General features: G+C 42.9%; 1 protein-coding gene across 18 annotated transcripts in view; it reads left to right on the plus strand.

Annotated features, from left to right (window-relative positions):
- DEPDC5 (DEP domain containing 5, GATOR1 subcomplex subunit) overlaps positions 1–19,481 on the plus strand; it is a 117,205-nt gene that overhangs the window by 37,924 nt on the left and 59,800 nt on the right. For all 18 annotated transcript variants that reach the window (XR_011505446.1, XM_044775527.2, XM_044775530.2 and 15 more), the window contains 7 exons: positions 3,672–3,741; positions 5,735–5,771; positions 6,297–6,417; positions 8,868–9,088; positions 12,277–12,480; positions 14,127–14,262; positions 15,240–15,337. Coding sequence is in view for 17 of the 18 variants with exons in the window: in XM_044775527.2 (XP_044631462.1) it covers positions 3,672–3,741; positions 5,735–5,771; positions 6,297–6,417; positions 8,868–9,088; positions 12,277–12,480; positions 14,127–14,262; positions 15,240–15,337 (887 nt within the window). In the remaining variant the exon portion in view is untranslated. The remainder of the gene's footprint in view (positions 1–3,671; positions 3,742–5,734; positions 5,772–6,296; positions 6,418–8,867; positions 9,089–12,276; positions 12,481–14,126; positions 14,263–15,239; positions 15,338–19,481) is intronic.

The raw sequence follows: 19,481 nt of genomic DNA on the forward strand, positions 1-19,481 counted from the left end.
GTTCAAGAATGGTGTCTCTTGGGGCTGGCCCCGTGGCCAAGTGGTTAAGTTGGTGCGCTCCGCTGCAGGCGGCCCAGTGTTTTGTTGGTTCGAATCCTGGGCGCGGACATGGCACTGCTCATCAAACCACGCTGAGGCAGCGTCCCGCATGCCACAACTAGAAGGACCCACAACAAAGAATATACAACTATGTACTGGGGGGCTTTGGGGAGAAAAAGGAAAAAAAAAAAAAAAGAATGGTGTCTCTTATCCCTTGGCCAGTGCCACTGCCTTATCCTGGTCCTCATCCTTTTGAAATACTGCAATAATCTTATTAGTGTGTCTATTTCTAGTCTTTCTCCTTCAGTCCATCCTTTAGGCCAGGGATTTTCAACCTTGACACTACTGACATTTTCAGCTGGATCATTCTTTGTTGTTGGGGGCTTGTCTTGTGCGTTGTCGGATGTCAAGCAGCATCCATAGCCTCTACCCACTAGATGCCAATAGCACGCACCCCCAGTTGTGACAACTAAAAATGTCTGCAGACATTGCCACATGTGCCCTGAATGGCAAAATCCCCCCACCCCTGTCATTGAGAATTACTCCTTTAGACAAGTGGTTTTCTTCTTTCCTTTTTCATTTTTTTTCTTAAGCAACAAGGCCCTTTCTTCAAGTAAAAGTCTTACTTGGAATCCCAATATATAACAGTGAAAAAGTATTAGTGTTCCTCTCTATCCTCATAGCAGGTCCTGATGTAGCACTAAGGAACCTTGGGGGTCTGAGGACTGGCATCTGTCAATCATTGCTGTACATGGTTGCCAGAGTCATTTTTGTGAAAACTAAATCCTACTGCTCTTTTCCTCTGATTCCTCATGCCGACTAAATAAAGACTAAAGCGTTTGACATCTGAGGCCCCCTCTCCCACCATTTGCCCTCTTTCATTCTGCATGGCAGACACCCACATCTCATTCTCACAGCTGAGCTTTTCTGCCTAGAAGGCCTCTTTACTGCCCTTTCCCTCACAAATGCCTATTTATCCTCTAAGACCCAGCTCAACATCTCTTTTCTGTGAGTTCTTCCTGTGCTGTCCCCAATAGCTAATGGCTGCTTTCCGTTCAGCTTCCAGAGCATTCTACCCTTCTGGATTGTCTGTGTTAAGCCAGAACTCATGAGGGGCAGCAGACCACTTGGTTCATGCCTTAAGCTCAATAGGACCATCAATTTTGGCTTCTGTGTACTTGCAAATCTTTGTTGGAGACCAGCTTGTAAATTCATCACAAATGTTGACTTCAGCCTCATAGTATTTCCTTTATCTTTGTCATGAGTCATATTACCCTTGTATGAGGGTTACTGCTGGTGAGTTGTAATCATTCATAGATGAAGAGCCAGTTTCATGAGCAGGGAAGAGTGGTTGGCCTTCTCTGTAAGGATGGTGTGGTCACATTGTGATTATCCTGTTCCCGTGTGCTTCTCTCTTCTCAGGTAGCCCAGTGAGATACTCTCTGGCTGGTCACCTGTATTATTCCTTTACATGTGTGTATATGTGACTGTTTAATGATGCTCAATCTTATGTGTTGTCGTATTTCCTGACGAAATCACATTAAGAAAAAGTGATTGCTTCATAATAAGATGCCTTCAGAATCTTCCTCATCTTGTGTTTATGTTACTGTTATTTGAAAAACTTGTTCAGGTAAAAGAGGATTTTCCTTCTTTTTTTGTTTTTGGTGAGGAACATTGTCCCTGAGCTAGCATCTGTGCCAGTCTTCCTCTGTTTTGTGTGTGGGACACTGCCACAGCATGGTTTGGTGAGTGTGTAGGTCTGCACCCAGGTCTGCACCCTTGAGCCTGGGCCACTGAAGTGGAGCACGCCAACTTAACCACTACGCCACCAGGCCAGCCCCCTAAAATAGTATTTTGAGCTTATTTCTTTTTCACTTATTTCAGAGACCAATGTATCTTCTTTTTTGTCAGCCCTCTAATTATTTTTGGAATTGTAATCTTTGACTAAGACATTCAGAATCTTTTGCTAATAAGAAAATAGCTACTAATTATTCACCATATTTCATTGTTTTAAGTTTAGTTTAGGAAATAATTAAGGGAAAAAGTAGCTATAGCACACATGAAATTGTATATGAGTTTAAGCATGTCACTTTCCTCAAATTTTACTTTATAATAACTTGAAAGTTTCTTCCTTTGTCACTATTTTTCATCCTGCATTGGCTCTCTGGTGCCATTTAAGATGTAGCATGGATTCACACTTCAGGGGCTTCAGACTCTGAGAGCTGGGAGGGCCCGAGCCTGCTTTTCATGTCATTGTGAGCCTTGTTTGCTTGAGCCACGCAGGGACAGGAACAAGAGGGCCTGAGAGGATAGCTGCTCACAGGGCCATTGTTCTAATCCTGTCAGCAGGCTTCTTCAGAAGCGGCAAAGTGTTCCCACAAGACCTCCTAAGTATAGTCAAATTCTCTGCGGTGAGAACTTACTACTCCCGAAGTATTATTGGCTAATAATGAAAATTGATCTAAAAAGTACATTAATCAAATACGTAAGAGTTATAATACTAGAATTTTTGGAGATATCACAGCATGTGACTGGAATCTATCTTGGAGATCATAGAGACCGTCCAGTCACATTGTATATAGGTAAGGAACCCAAGTTCCGGAGAGGTTAAGTGGCTTGCCTAGGGCTGAACAGCAAGTTCATGGCAAAGCTGCAATTGACTTTGAACCATTTGAAATTGTGATATTAGATTGTTTTTTATTCAAACACAGTGATTTCATATGGTTTCATCAAGTAAAAACCCATTCTTCTGGCTGATGTCACTTCACCACTCAGATCTTTCATAATTAATGACTGGAAAGCGAGTAGCATCCTCTGCTTAGTACTTTCTTTGCTACCACTGCGAGAGGTCAAGTCCCAGGGGCTGGACTCTAGGTCTGACTACAGCTGGTTTCCTTATGTTCTTATCCACTTAATGTGCCACTAGGATTGCCCCACTATCCATTGGTTATCTATTGATACTGTCCCTTTTTATGTTTTTATGATCAGAGTTATGATGGAAGGTGGGGATTGGTCAATATTCAAAACATCTTTACCACAAATTACTTGTAGATAAAGGAGAATACAGAGAGATGCCAGAGGAATAGAAAAGTCTTCACAGCCTCTGTTCACTCATTCGTTCAAGATTCCTAGGGCATGGTTGGGTCTCCAGTTTTCTTGTGTGCCTGACATGACTACATTAAGATATGATTTTCAGAGCATTTGGTGGTTTTGTCATCTTTTCTTGAGTGCCATAGTTTCTTTTCTTACCTGGGTTATTCTTGCTTATTAAGTGCTGATCAATCAGTGAGTGAGAAGGACCTCCCTTGGGCCCAGCATCGAGCCAAGAATCTAGGTGAAAAAGTATTGTGGTGTACATAGTTTTATTCCCTGCCATAAAGAGGAGATTCTAATCCAGTTAGGAATTAGGACTAGCATGAGACGATTTTTGAGGAAAAGAAGAATAGAAAAATAATTAAAAACATAATTAATGTTTTGTAGTACTTACAAAAGAAGTTAGAATTGGGAAGATCAGAGAAGCCTGAGACAAAAGCATTCATGAGAGGGCTGATCCATGGCTAGGATGTCACCTGTGTCTTGAGGTTTAAAATGAAGGGGGTTTAGATTCATGACCCTGTTTGTTTCTTTCACAGTTTCTACACGTCCAAAAGCCAGCTCTTTTGTAACAGTTTCACCCCACGGATAAAACTGGCAGGAAAAAAGGTAGGTGTCACCAACCAGCAGGACCAGCAGAGCCTTCAGGGACTGTCACACACTGATGTGGTTATTTTGTTCTCATTGTCCTGAGATAACCCCTCCCCACCACGGTCATGAACAGAGTTTAAGAAATTTGTCTTAGAACTTCACAATTTTCTACATTAAATAAATAAGTAGCAAGGCAAACGCTCAGGGTGCAAGAAATATCTTTGGCAAAAATATGACAAAGGACTATTTGTAGATCTTTAATAATAAAAGAACTATTTTTATTATGATATGACTGGTTTATTCAGATACTGAGACCTCTCACATACTGGTGGGGACAAAGATACAGACACGTATTGCAGCAAAAGGGAAATATGTTAAAAAGATCACATCTTAGCAGTAAAGAAATGCAAATTCAAACAGGAATGGGGATTTTTTCTTTTGGCTTACCAAATAGGTTTAAAACACTAATTATACCAAATGCTGCCAAAAGTGTGGTGAATTTGCTGCTTGCATATCTGGTTGGTGTACGATACTTAGGGAAAGCAGTTCAGCCATATGTGTTAAGAGTAGTGCAAATGTTCATGCCATTTGGCCAGATAGTTCCATTTTTTACTATGTGATCTAAGGAAACAATTGAGGATATTGTATGCAAATAGCTCTTGGTCTAGTTCTATATGTAATAGTGAGAAGTTGAAAATAATAGAGAAATGACTAAATAAACCATGAAATATCCACTCAGTGGAATATATTTGTAGCAAATAAAAATGCTACTATTAAGAACCTGAGAGGGGCCGGCCTGGTGGCACAGTTGTTAAGTGCGCACGTTCCGCTTCAGCGACCAGGGGTTTGCCAGTTGGGGTTCCCGGGTGTGGACATGGCACTGCGTGGCATGCCATACTGTGGTAGGCATCCCACATATAAAGTAGAGGAAGATGGGCATGGATGTTAGACTCAGGGCTAGTCTTCCTCTGCGAAAAGAGGAGGATTGGCCGCAGTCAGCTCAGGGCTAATCTTCCTCAAAAAAAAAAAAAAGAACCTGAGAAAGCGTTTTTAATGTAATACAAAGAGAAAACCAGGCTATTATGTATGTGGGCCCCACACTAGGGTGCTCTTGCTTATCTGCCTATTTCTAGCAGAGCTGAACCTTTTGAAAGTTGCCCCATTGTGCCTGTGTTGCATTAGTAGTATCAGGGCCACTTCCATTTTGGGAGGGAGAAGGGGGTTAATGTTACTCTTTTAATAGGGCAAATATTAATTTGGAGGAATTTGAGGACTCCTAAAATGCCCTGTCCAGTGGTGAAGTGCTGGGACTCTGCCCAGAAGGGCCTTCTCCTACCTTCTGAGGTTTTATGTCTTTACCACAACCATTCTCGGCAAAGTGGAACATGGAGGAACCTCTCTGCAACACGATTGTTTTAAAGGAGAAAGAATCAGTATTGTTACAGAAGGTTTAAGGATCCTGAAAAAGATTTATTTTAAAAAAAAGTGATAATTCTTTCAGTTTCCTCTCTATCTTTGTACTCCATTTTAGCAAATTGGGTGATCTACTGAGTGCTTACAGATAGGTGAGAGAGCCATGGTGAACGGGGAAGTATGCAGAGTTTGGGGTCAGGTGGAACCTAGCTATGGTAGGACAAACGTACCAGTGGATTGACCAAGAGTCTGAAGAGGTGGGCATGGATTTTGGCTTTGCCACCTGCTAACTGTGTGACTTTGAGCAAGTCCCTTATTCTGTCTGGAATTGAATATCCTCACCTGTAAGGTGGGGTCCATGCTGCCGTTGGATAGAGTTGTGAGAGTGAACAAGGTGTGAGGTGGGAAGTAAAGGGCCTAGTGGGGTTTGACACCATGGTAGGTGGGTGTCAGGTGTTAGCTCCTGCCTTTCCATCAGTTAGTGAGGGGCAAGACTTGGTCTCTGCCCTGGGAAGCAGCCACTTCCATACTGTGCCTTGTGATAAAAGTTCTGTTCTATCAGAGGAGGGAGTGACTAATTATCTATTTAATTTTACAGCCTGCCTCTGAGAAAGCAAAAAATGGCCGTGATACATGTGAGTATTTTTCGAGATCTCCTTTCGTCACGTTGAGGGTCAGCTAATCCATGGCAACAAGATTATATGCGGTCCCATAAAAAGTTCACAGCCAAGCTGGGAGACCTGATTTCCCCTTGTGTGACCTTGGGAATGTCCTTATCCACTTTGTATATTTTTTTCCTGTCAACTACAAAATGGATGATGACAAAACCTTGTTTTGCTTTTCCTTAGGTCACTTGGAGGGATCAGCTAGAAAGTTTTAAAATACTAAACCTACTTATTAAGATGATATTTTTAAAGTGGGATCACAAAAGAATGAAATACTGCCATCACCTTGCCTTTATTTAGTGCTATGCTATTTATGTATCACTTTGACATATAAGTCATTTAATCTCAACAACGTGATGAATGGGTTATTATCCCATTTTTTTCACGGGGAGATGGTGATGATCACCTGTGCCTTGCAGATTTTGACGAAGACCCTCTGAAGGCATCTGGTTGAAATGTGTTTTGATGAAAATTCATATTATTTGTGTATTTCAGCTCTTGGGACTCCGAAAGAATCTGAGAATGCCCTTCCCATCCAAGTAGATTATGATGCCTATGATGCTCAAGTGTTCAGGCTGCCCGGCCCATCCCGAGCTCAGCGCCTCGCCACCTACAGGTTTTCTGCCAGATTCACTTTGGGGTGGTTGTAAAACTTGCTTAGGAAAACCTGAAGTCCACTAGGGACCTTCATGAGAACAACCTTAAAAATATTTACATTAAAACTAGCCAAATGGAAGCCATAATGTGTAGATCACTAGGGATTCTGTTTTCGGGTTCTCTGGCCCAGCCATTTTGTTAGCTATATTTGCTGTGAGCTATTGTCCCCAAATAAGGAGAGCATTTTTCTGCTTTTTCTAGCCAAGAGAAGCAGTTCACAAATTCTGGAATCTTCTCACTGGGCTGCCACTAATGTATGGATAGATCTTAGGGCCCAGAGTTTCTTTTAGGTTTATTATTCCCAGAAGGCAAGAGACTTTTCTTTCTTTAATTACTGCTTTTAAAATTTGCTCCATGGTGTTTTGGTCATATAATAGTTTGTAATAGTGATGTAGTTAGATTTACCAATATATTCATTTCTGGGTCTTGTGTAAGAAAGATGTCCCTGTTCCAAGGTTAGAGATATATATTTTATATTTTTTTCTAACACTTTATAGTCTTGATTTAGACTTAATTCATTATGTAGAAGTTTGTTATGAATGTGTGAAACAAAGCTCTAGCGTATTTTTCCCCCTAGTTTACTAAATACCATGAGTCCATTTTCCAGATTTCTTAAATGTTCAAGTTGATCTAAGCACAACTGATTGGAAGAACATTTCATCTCTTCACATTGTGGCAAATGAGCTTATAGAGGCCACATGATTGTCATCTGTCCTTTTCCCTCATCCCATTTTAATGTCTCATCTGAGACTGGAGCTCAGAATAAGTGCTGTTAGCAGCAGCCCCCCTGCACATAGATGCTGCTTAGGGACTCGGTAGTGCTTTTCTTCTGAATATTTAAAAATGCTTTCACAGCCCAAGATCCTTGGTTTTCTTTTTTCTAATCAAAGATGGCAAGACCCAGTATTTCCGAGACTCATGCTGTGTGTTCCTTGAGGGCACAGACCACATCTTAATCAGTGCTTTATCCTAAATCCCCTATGCTGGGTGGAGCATCTGCTGGTTCTCAAATATTTACTCTTGAAATAATGACTGTGTGGTCAGCCCTTGGGATCTATTTTCAGGCTCTGTGTAAGCTCTTACTTAAAACAAAATCCTTCCAGGTGGAAAGAGAGCAGCTCTGATGCCAGAGGGGCAGCTCTATCGGCAATTGCTGACTCTTCCTTTCTGAATTTTTGCCTTCCCGTTGGGCTTTTCTCCTTTTGATCCTACTTCCTACTACTTCCAGAGGTTTTCCCCTTAGAGAGTTTTATGTTTTAATAAGGGTATACTGTTTTTAAAATTTTTATTAAAGAAATGTTCAAACATGTTCAAATAGACTAGTGTAATGAATAGCTATCAGCATGTTGTCAGTCTTGTTTCATTACTTCCCACACATTTTAAATTTTGCTTGAGTATTCTAAAACAAATCCCAGGTATCCTGTTTTTTTTTTTTACCTGTAAATATTTCAGTATATGTCTCTAACAAATAAGAATTTTAAAAAAATTATCGTAGTACACCCTTATCACTGGTAACAAAATTAATATCCTCTGGTAGCCACTTCAGATCCAGATTTCCCAATTGTCTCAAAACGTGTCTTTTTTTTTTTTTAAGATTTTATTTTTCCTTTTTCTCCCAAAGCCCCCGGGTACATAGTTGCTTATTTTTAGTTGTGGGCCCTTCCAGCTGTGGCATGGGGGACACTGCATCAGCATGGCTCAATGAGCAGTGCCGTGTCCGCACCCAGGATCCAAACGGGTGAAACCCTGAGCCGAGGAAGCAGAGCGCGTGAACTCAACCACTTGGCCACGGGGCCAGCCCCCAAAAAACATGTCTTTTTATAACTGATTTGTTTGAATTGGCATCTAAAGAAGATGCGCATGTTGCATTTTATTGTAATGTCTTTTTTTCTGTGACTATAGAGTGTCTTGCTTTCTTCATTTGGCTGATTATTACCTTATAATGTTAAACTTGTCCTCTATTCTCTGAATTTCCTGTAAATTGGCAATTATCTCTAGAGGGTTGATTAGATTTAGGTTCAATTTTTAGATGCAAGAAGCCTTCCCACGTGGCGCTGTGTACTTTCTCTTGGATCACATCATATCATATCTGGTTCCCCTATTTTCAGTGATATGACATTGATCCGTGGGATCAGGTAGAGTCACACCAGAGTGATTACTTCTGTACAGCTATGATCCGAGGACTTGAGCCTTTTGAAAACTGACATTCATCTCCCCCATTTCTTACACAACATCTCAAGCTGCTCAGGGCAAAGCACCTTCTACACTCTTTCCCACTCATAGATCACATTGGGGATTTTTGTTATTGGTTTCCCAGGGAGCTTGGACTGGTGACGGGTTTGGGGATTTTAACCCTAGGTGGTGCAGTATCCCTTGCTTGATGGTAACTTGTTGTCTCTCACTGGTCAGGTCTGTGCGAGAGCGGGAGAGTCACAATCGAAAGAGTGCCAGCTCCTGTGATGTCTCATCCAGCCCTTCCCTGCCCAGCCGTGTGCTCCCCACTGAGGAAGTGAGGAGCCAGGCTTCTGACGACAGCTCCCTGGGCAGGAGCGCCAACATCCTGATGATCCCACACCCCCACCTGCACCAGTATGAAGTCAGCAGCTCCTTGGGCTACACCAGCACTCGAGGTCAGAGAGCTGAGGCATGGGCAGAGCTGGACAGAGCTGAGGACAGCTTCCTTCCTATCGTAGGGGATGGAGGGTGTGGCCAGGCATGGGGTATAAGTCCCATATCTTAATTATTTCCACGCCAGTGCAGTGAGGACAATTGTATGAGCTGTGTGTGTGTCTATTGTACAGCACTATTTCTGTCTTCCTTCCTCTGTCACTGTAACTGTAAACCTTTCCATGTTAAATGTAGAGCTTCCATGTTAATGTAGAGCTTTTCTTAGGCCTGGGGTTAAAGGGCTTTACTTATTTCCTTGTCATTTCCATTTGCACCTCTGTCCTCTATTCTGCTTTAAGATGTCTCCTCAGTTACCTGCTAACCTGGCTTGCGCTAGGAGCACGGGTACTGCTTTTCTGTATCTTATCTTCCCTATCCTGCAGCAGCTGCAACTAAAGTATACTGGTTCCTCCTGACTTTTTTAAAACTTTTTATTTTGAGATAATTATGGATTCATGGGAAATTGCAAAAAGTATACAGGGAGGTCCATGTTTCACTCATTTTCCCGATGGTGACGTTTTGCATAATTACAGTACAATGTCAAAACCAGGAAACTGACATTGGTACAGTCCTCAGAGCTTATTCAGATTTCACTGGTTTTACATGTACTCATGTGTGTATGTGTTTCTATGCAGTTTTATCATGTGTAGATTTATGTAACCACTACCACAATTAATATACAGAACTATTCCATCACCACAAGGCTCTCTCATGCTACCCTTTTATAGCCACACCCTCCTGCTAATCATTCTCCTTTTCCATAATTTTCTTATTTCAAGAATGTTATATTAATGGAAGCATAGCCCTCCTGACTTTTGATCACTGACTTAGGAAGGTTGTACACGTAGCTGCCTACTGTTGCCCTGGAAGGATTCCCAAAGGGCAAGGAGTGTTTTCCATGACCCGGCAGATGGAAGGAGAAGCCATCAGCTCCAGGGGCCTCAGGACTGTGGAGCAGGGCACTTTTATCCATTAGCTATCATACACACTGTGCCAAGGGCCTAGGAAAATGTTTGACTGCTAAGAACAGTGTTTTTTTTCTTTCACTGGTTCGAGGTATAAAAAGGAAATTCTGAAAGTGAAATGAGCAGATATTTAATTACACAACTATAGAATATAACCTATGTCACCTACCTTAAGTAGGTTTAGTATTCAAAGGAATTTTAATATATTTGAAAATTTCTAGGTTAGCTCTTTCCAATTTTCTGGAAATTTCTAAGTTTGTATGACAGTTATACTACCATTTTGCTGAAAATATTCTTAGAAGGGTCTGTAACAAAAGCTAAATTAAACTGAAAGTGAATCCTTTAAAACCCTTTGTTTTTAGATCTCCTCTGAGGAGATAACATTGCTCTTAATCCAAATAGCTTTGCAAACAGTTGTCTTAAAAATTATCTGAGTAGTAAAATTGATTTTAACAGTCCTTTAGTGATATTTTGGAGTTTATTGGAAAAGCCAAAAAGTAATTCACTGGAATATTGTAAGGCAGTACAATCTTGAGACCCTTAGATTCCTGTTTCTCTGTTATGCTTAGGGATTCCTTCTTTTTTTTCTTCCCAAAGCCCCAGTACATAGTTGTATATTCTAGTTGTAAGTCCTTCTAGTTCTTCTGTGTGAGCTGCTGTCACAGCATGGCTACTGACAGACAAGTGGTTTGGTTCCATACCTAGGAACCAAACCTGGTCTGCCTAAGTGGAGTGTGTGGCACTTTAACCACTAGGCCATCAGGGCTGGCCCTGTTTAGGGATTATCGCCCATCTACCCACCCACTGTAACATAGGAAACATTTCACCTGTCCTCTCTATGTATTTTTGACCCACTTTATCTGTTAGTCCTATTTCTCAACCTTTTCAAAGCATGTACTCACCTTTTTTTGGAGGGGGGCCAGTGGGTTTCTCCTTTTATTTCCATGATAACTGACTATCCCATATTCTTTTTTATTTGGTAAATCAGAGCATCAATTCACTAATTTACAATGAAAAAATCTAGCTTTCATAGAGATCTGAATGTTCTCTTACATGTAAATTGGCTTGAGAAGTTAAATGTTACTATATACCAGGTTCTTATTGGGTAGATAATGGTGGACAAGACGGATTCCTTGATGGCATGGAATTGGCATCTGCTGGACCCACTTTCTAACCTGAGTAGTTGCTTAGTGAACATGGGATGCTCACAAGGGGAGTTGGTTGTGAGTTTCAGCTCTTTGATCTACTCAGGTTATATAGCTTGCTGCTTCCATCTCCATAATAGAGACCTGTCTGCCATTGGATGGGCCAAGTCCAGTCTAAATATCATATTATCTTTTTGCCTAGTAAGGCTGGATGCATCCATTTCTTCATTCTTTTCTCCCAAGAATTTTTTTCCAACACAATAATATTTGATTGCTTACTCATGTCCCAGGCCACTGAGTCAATGGGAAGGGATTCTGATCCATCCAGTTGTTCAAGTCCCTAGGCTCCTTCCTTCCTGGGATGCCATGATCATCAACACTGGTCTCCAAAGTTGCCACAGCAGGGGAAAGAGAATGGATATCGTGCGTGGAGATATTTTTGGTCCAGGCCTTCAGTTGGAGCATGTCATTTCTACCTGTCTTCTGTTGGCTAGAACTAAGTTATTTGGCTCCAGTGCAAAGGGGCTGGAAACTATAGTCTTGTTTTGTGCATAAGAAGAAAATCAAACAGGTTTAGTGAACACATTAATTATCTCTGCCAGGATCTGCCCTTCTGGTCACCAAATATCTATTTTTATTGTTCCTCCCACATAGAGAATATTCCCACCTTGTCTCCAGGGGAGACAGCTCAAGTCCCATCATTCAGTCCTTGCATTCAGCTCATAGTCCAGGGTCTCCAGGCGATGTGTGGTCCTCCCTTTCAGGTTTGGGTGTGGCTTCGTTGGGCCAGTAATTTAGGAACCAGAACCCCCTTTATTTAAAAAAGTAAAATATTTTAAAAGTACTCCCAAGTGTTTAAAAAGTAAACAGATCCGATATTTCCTTTTTTTTGTAGTTTGGCAATTTTACTCATTCCTCTCACTCCCTAACATGTATGATGTCCCAGATTCTTGTCAGCCAGGGCTGATCAGCCTGCCTAGTTCTGGTTTCATTGTGGCTCTGTGCTTTCTCTTTGTGCCTCTACTCCACAATAACTGGCAGATGTCCTGGAGAACATGATGGAGCCACCGCAGCGAGACTCTAGCGCGCCGGGGAGGTTCCACGTGGGCAGTGCAGAATCCATGCTACACGTTCGACCTGGGGGCTACACGCCCCAGCGGGCACTGATTAACCCCTTTGCCCCCTCGCGAATGCCCATGAAGCTTACCTCCAACAGAAGGCGCTGGATGCACACTTTTCCTGTGGGTAAGTTAGTTGTTCAGGAAAGAACCCTGAACTGGGAGCTCCTAGTCCTGGTCCTCAGCACCTGTCAACTGTGTGGCCTTGGTCAAGGATCTCAGCTTCTCTGCACCCCACCCATAAGAGGGGGTTAATCACGCCTGCTTTCCCTGCCTCAGGGGTTCTTGTGAGGATCCTTGAGGACACACTTGGAAATGGGCTTTGTAACTGTAACTAGCTGTCTTGACCAAGGGCTCCTTTTTTCTATTTATAAGAGACTGTGCTTTGCCACCTGCTTTCTTTCCTAAGACTAGTGTCCCTCATTCTTGTTCATTCCTTCCTCTCTGGGCTCTTTCTGCATATTGATATTACACAGAGTTAGGTTACTCTCTTGTCTCTCAGGGGTCTGTGACAACCGAAAAAAAAGGTTTTTTCCCCCAAGTTCACTGTTTCTCCTAGCCCGTCCTTTTTGATCTGTATCCTGTCCTAAAGATGACAGTAAGATTTTATAAAGCAGCGGCTAAAATTAAACTTCAGCTTAATGGGCTCTTACTGGACTGGGAAGGAACCGATGCGTTAAACTCCAGGGTTTTCTCATGGAAGCCATCCTACTGAATGCCTGGAAATGTCTAGTTATTTTCTTTTGAACTTGCTTTTAGTGTTAAAAATTAAATAAGTGAGAAATGAATCTGGTGCTTTTGGCTGTTATTGGGGGTCATTCCCAAATCACTCTTTGTCCCCCTGATCTCTGCCATAATCAGCCACATAAGTTTTTTCTTTCTGGCGTCTCTTTTTCTCCATGGTTATCCCCACTGGCTCCCTTTGTGGTCTCTTCCGATAACTATTGCCTTTTCTTCCGTGGCCTTCAGCTCTTCTTGCTGCTGTGCTTTGCCTCTTCCTCGCTATAACACGCGCTTTCCTCAAACAACATTCTCCGAACACTGCTGCCTTTGTGTCACCCTCCTGTCCACCTGGCTCTCTGCTAGCTGAGGCCTTCCCTTGCCAGGCTCCCTAACTTTCCATCACCTCACTCCCATCCTCAGAGGTTCTTTTCTTTCCCAAGCTAACCCTGTGGTTTGTCCTGCACATGTTTTGCCTCTTTCACATTGGGGGTTTCACACATATCATTTCTTCTCCCCAGATGCCCTCTCCTTCAACCCCTGCTAACCTTGTTTAACATTCAGCTCTAAAACTTCTCTTTCTCCAGGAAGCATGTTTTAATAGCCTCAACTAATGCTGATTTGTCTCCTACTCGATGTCTTTTTTGCACGTGTGCATTCTCTGCTTCTTAGAGTCACAGTTGTTGTACTGTCTTATGTATTAACAGAGACATTGGTGTTTCACTCATGTGGTCTTTCTGATTTAGTTTGTGTTACCCTCCTGGGAGGTGCCCTTGCCTCCTATACTTCCCATATGTCTCTAGGGTGTCTCAGCTGACATGCGTGAGACAGAGGCTTCTAAGACATCCTTAGGCTGAACAAGATGACAAAAAGCCCCATAGGAGGCTGAGTCCTGCTTGGAAGAGGAGATGCCCTGTGTGGGAGCCGGAGGGTCACGTGTAGCAAGTTCCTCTTTCCTGTGTCCCAACAGCTGGAAAGAAGGAAGATGGTAGTTAAGTGCACAGCACTAGTTGTTGGGTGGGAATGATGCTCAGTGGATCTTTGTCTGGGTAGGACCATCCGGAGAGGCCATCCAGATCCATCATCAGACCCGACAGAATATGGTGGAGCTACAGGGTAGCGGGCAGAGGGACCCAACCCACTCCTCTGCAGAGCTGCTGGAGTTAGCCTATCATGAAGCTGCTGGAAGGTGAGGACATGCACAGGGCTCCGGGAGGTACCTTGAGAACACTCCCTAGCACCCAGGATCATGTGCAGAACAGACTGCTGACAAAATATCATGGTTTTAAGATTTGAAGAGACAGCATGAAATCAGGCCCTTCCTCTGTCAGTCACATCATTCCCTTCCCTGGGCCAAGTGCAAAGCAAACAGCCTGATGTTTTTTCCAGAGGTGTTACCTAAACCCTGCTTTAGCTTTAATTCAAGGCACACTTTGTAAACCTCAGTCGAGGGTGAAAATGAGTGCTGAGACGGGTGACACATGCTGCGTGTTTTGGGCAGTCTGTCCATGAATTTTGTCATTTTGGTCACTGAGAAATTCCATTGTTGAGTTTAAAAGAAGTTAATGCTAAAAGCAATGGAAATCAAGGCCTGTGTTTATAGAAACAACTCTTTTTGAACCAGAGTTCCGAATGTGTTATAAGGCATCCAAAAAGAGTCAGTGTAGAAAGAAAGTCATTTAAGCCTTGACTGGCATGAGCCTGGGCTACACTGGGACTCACTGTGATGCTTCAGGAAACACTTCGCAAAGAGCAGTCTTTGGCCCCTTTTTTAGTCACCTTGACATCCTATGGGGTGGATGAGGGATACGGGCCGGGCATGACTCTCTTTACCAGATAAACTTAGTACCTCTATTCAGACACCTCATGTCCTCTTGTCAGTGTTAGCCAGAGCAGGCAGAGGACAGAAAGGGCAGGCGGTCTGGTGTGGCAGTGGGAAAGAAGGTGGGGTGCCAGGGTTGCAGAAGCAGGCCACAGGAGGCCAGAGCTGGCACACGCCCCAAGCACCACAGCCTGGTGGCCTGTGAGATGGATCCCAGTGGCTGCCAGCTGTGTGGCCAAATACTCAGGCCTGTTTTTGATGAAAAACCCGGGGATACAGGGTGAGCAGGATAAAAGAGGTGATGATCTGCATTAAGCCAGGTGGCTGGGCTCTGTTCTCTGCAGGCACAGCACTTCCCGCCAGCCTGGTGACGGCATGTCCTTCTTGAACTTCAGCGGAACAGAAGAGCTTTCTGTCAGCCTGCTTAGCAACAGTGGTGCAGGTAACCAATCCAAGAGGTAACAGACTGGGATGCTCAGAGCAAACCCACGTCTAGAAATGACACGGGGGCCAGAAAAGCAGGGCCGTGTCTATTTTGGGATCATTTGAGCCACAATTTTGGGTGACCTATTTAGAAGCAGTGCTGTATAATGCATGGAATTATAAATGGGCTGCACATTACGTTTTTAGCTGAGAACATGTTGGTCAAGCCACATTTATCATCATTCTGTCAGTGAGTCATGATTGGGGGCTGCTTATAAGCTTGGTGTTGAGGGCAACACCAGGGCCAAAGCAGGAGTGATCTCTGTTCTAGAAGAACTTTCAGTTGTTTGTGTGTGTGTGTATGTGTGTGGCAAACCACCCCCATAAAAACAATCAGGAGAGACCTGGAGGGGAACAGTGTGGTTCCAGCTATGAGATCAGAAAAGAGAAGGGTGGGTTAGAAGTGGGCATGCACCTCGGACTTGAAGGGGTAGAATTTGGTTAGGTGGAGAGTTTAGAAGGTAAGGATTCTAATTAGCGTTGGGAAGCGAGGATGAGTATGAACTTATATTAATAAAAGTTTTTATGCTTTCCGGAGACATTATGTATCTATTATCTCATCCAATCATCCCAGTAGGGCTAAGTTATTAAATGCATTTTACACCTGGGGCAACTTAATGCCCAGAGATGTAGAGATATTAAACTAATTTCTCAAGCTGGTGGCCAGCTGTCCTGACTTAGACTGCTATTTCTAATTTCAACAGCATTGTTCAGAGTGCCTTTACAGGTGTAGGGGAACATGAGTTTGGATGGGTGGGAGCAGATTTTGGAAAGCCTCAAAGGACAGATATTTTTATTGTACAAAATGAATGTGAAAAACATTAAAACTGAAAAAAAATGGGGCTGCTTCATGTCTTAGTTTTCTACAAGTTAACTTGCGTTTCTAAAACTTGCTTTAAGGAAGGTGTAGTAAAATTGTATAAAATTGGTTAATGAAGTTTTCCTCCATTCATTGGTAGCTTAACAACCAGTCATAGTTCTAGATGCCTATGGCCAAGGCTTGGAGACTGGGCTGGCAGTAAGAGAATCCCTAAAGGGGATTATAATTAATTAATGAGTCAATTAATTTTATTTATTCATTCATTTTAAATGAGAAAACAAATTGAGTAAAAGTTTGGATGTAAGATACTTATTGTCCCTGCATTCAGGGTGCTGAAAATGTTACTTGGCTGCCAGACTCTTTTAAAGTGCCTTCAGAATGTTATAAAGGCAGTGTTTCTATTATTTTGCTAAACCAAGAAGCCATTTTTTTTTTTTAGGAACCCAGAGTTTGAGCTTCCCAGGCTATTTAGGGTAGAGTTGCACCAAGGAGGGCTGCTCTGGGGCTCACTGGACTACATCTTGAGCTATTTTCACTGGTAACAGCACCAGGATCTACCCAGGGTAGTCCTGAAGAGGTTATGTGCCTGGGGTAGCTCTGGTAGATGAGTCTTTTGGAATTGTGCAGTCTATTCTGGGGAGGAGAGGGAAGTTTCAAAGAATCCTTAATTCAGGATGGTTGTGGAAGATCATGGAGCCTCTGAGGTAATGGTTCCCTGACACACACAGATTGGAAAAGGATTTGCTGCAATCTAGATCTCTGGCTCAGCCTTCTCCCTCTGGGCTCTTGAGCTGTAGATCCATCTACCTGGTGGACCTCTCTGCTTGAATGTCCCCCAAATGCTTCATTCTTAATATATTGACAACTGAACTCATGTCTTGCTGTTCCCCAACCCACCCTTCCTCTTCTGACTCTGGCCCCTCATCTCCATTCTCGTTGCCATTGCTTTGGTTAGACCTCTATCATTTCTGGCCAGGATTATTGCAGTAGCCTTCTAAATGATCTGCCTGCTTTGTTCCTGTCTCCTGATCAAATGCAAATCTGATCAGCCGCTCCTTCCCACTATAAAACCCCTTAGTGATTCTTCATGGCTTGTGACACTTAGTCACCTGGCACCTGCCTACCTTTGTATCTTCATCTGCCTCTCTGTCCACATATCAGTGCATGTGGAAATGGTGCAGGCTCCAGAATCTTAGGACATGAGTCCTGACTCCACTCTAATGAGCAGTGAGGCCCTCGGGTCAGTTACTTAACCTCTGTATCTCAGTTTCTTCAACTGTGAGGAGGATTGTTGTGAATATAAAGTGCTTAGAACAGTGCCTGACACACATAGTGAGCATTCCACAAATGAGAGCTGTTGTTATTAGTATTATTAGATAAGCATATTTTTAAAATATTCTGGCCATTGCTTGTGGCTTCTCAGAAGATCTTTGTCCTCATATTTCTTTGCATAGACTAGTCACTCTATGGAATATGTTTTTTTCCCTATCTTCAACCCCAGATTCTGCCTAGCAAATGTCAACTCAGTCTATGAATCAGCTCCAACAATACCTCCTCTCTCAAGCCCTCCCTGGTGATTCTCGCCCCTCCCCACGCCCTCCTAGGAGATGTTAGGCATGTTTCCACATAGTCCTGTATGCATAACCGAATTGTACAACTTGGCGCATCATGATCTCACTGTTTGTTTCCACGTCTGTCTTTTCACTAGACTGAAAGAGCTTATCTTTATTCATCTCCTCCCAGTGTTTAGTACATTTATTGACAAATGAATTTATACTTCCAAGACCAAACTGCCATATGTGAGAAGCGTTTGAACGACACACAAAATTATTCTGTTTAATTGGTATGTGAATGTTCAATTACATAAATATGTTCTGGAATGTTTAGCTTCTTAGAGAAGATGTGGGCTCCTCAGATTCTTTTTCTAGTCAGGGTGATATAGTTAAGTAAGGTCATCCTTACCCTTGCCCAGTCCTCTTATGACCAGTAGTGTGCGTTTTCAGGGGGGGCAGGGGTCATCAGGAGGTGGTCTATAGTATTGGGCTCACATGGGAATTGAGCTCCCCATCTTTGATCTTGTGCTTCCTGATCAATTATGTTAGCCACAGAAAGAAAGTAGATAAAATCGTCCTAATTTTTATTACCATGTGCAATAAACAATATCAGCTCTATCTTTAGGATATATCCAGAATCTTACCACATCACATCACCTCCACTAACCTAACCTGGTCCCAGGTGCCTTCATCTTTCTCCTGGATTGTCATAGTAGCCTGCTCTCTGGTCTCTCAGCTTCCTCTCTTTGCCCTTCCATATAGCTTATTTTCAGCACAGCAATTCAGAGTGACTCTTCGAAAATAGAAGTCAGATCATGAACCTTCTCTGCACAAAACCCTCCCCCTCCAAGGGCTTCCCAGTGCACTTAGAGTAAAAGCAAAAGGTGTTGTGGTAGCCGACAGAGCCCCCTTAGTCATGTGGCCCCTTGTTACTCTCAGACCTCGTCTCCTGCTGTCCCCTTTCATTCACTCTAGTGGTTCCCCAAATACACCAGGCACACTCTGAGTCTCAGGCCTTTTCTTTTGCTCTGCCCTTACTCCAGAGAGCTTCATGGCTAAGATCTGTCTGTCTGAGTTTGCCCAGGACAGTCCTGGTTTGAATTCATTGTTCTACATAATTACTAATAGTGTCGTCTCTCTCTCTCAAAGGTGTCCTGGATTAGATGATAAATTATATGGCTGCCCACAGCTTGCTCTCTTCCTTTCTTCAAGTCTTAACTGCCACTCTCTACCCTGGCACTCCCCACCCATATTCCTTGCCTAGTACTCCCTGACATACTAGATATTTTAATTTGATTATTTTTTTAATTATAAGCTTCATGAGGGCAAGGAGTTTTGGGTTTTGTTCATGGCTGTATCTCCAGAGCTTAAAACAGTTCCTGACACATATCAGGTAGTTGAATGAGTGCGAAGAGCTTTCTGAGGATGGCTTTCTCTCTACTGGAGAATGCTTTTCTTCTCTTTCTTAGATTCTTGACCAGTTAACAGGGTTCCTTTCCTCAAAGACTCGGGCATTCTTTTTCTACCTTGCTTGGTTTTGAAGCGACTTTCCTTTCAAGCCGTCCTCAATACTCACGTAATATGGTTTGCTGTCTTCAGACTCACTAAACTCTTACCCATTCCAGAAATGTTTATGGAACTCTAGGCCCTGTGCTAAGGCCTGTGAAGAAACGAAACAATTAAGACAATGATTCGCCTCACCTCGGGGAGCTCTGGCTCATCATCCACTT

The sequence above is a fragment of the Equus asinus genome, chromosome 8, assembly GCF_041296235.1.
Source record: "Equus asinus isolate D_3611 breed Donkey chromosome 8, EquAss-T2T_v2, whole genome shotgun sequence".
Lineage (NCBI taxonomy): Eukaryota > Metazoa > Chordata > Mammalia > Perissodactyla > Equidae > Equus > Equus asinus.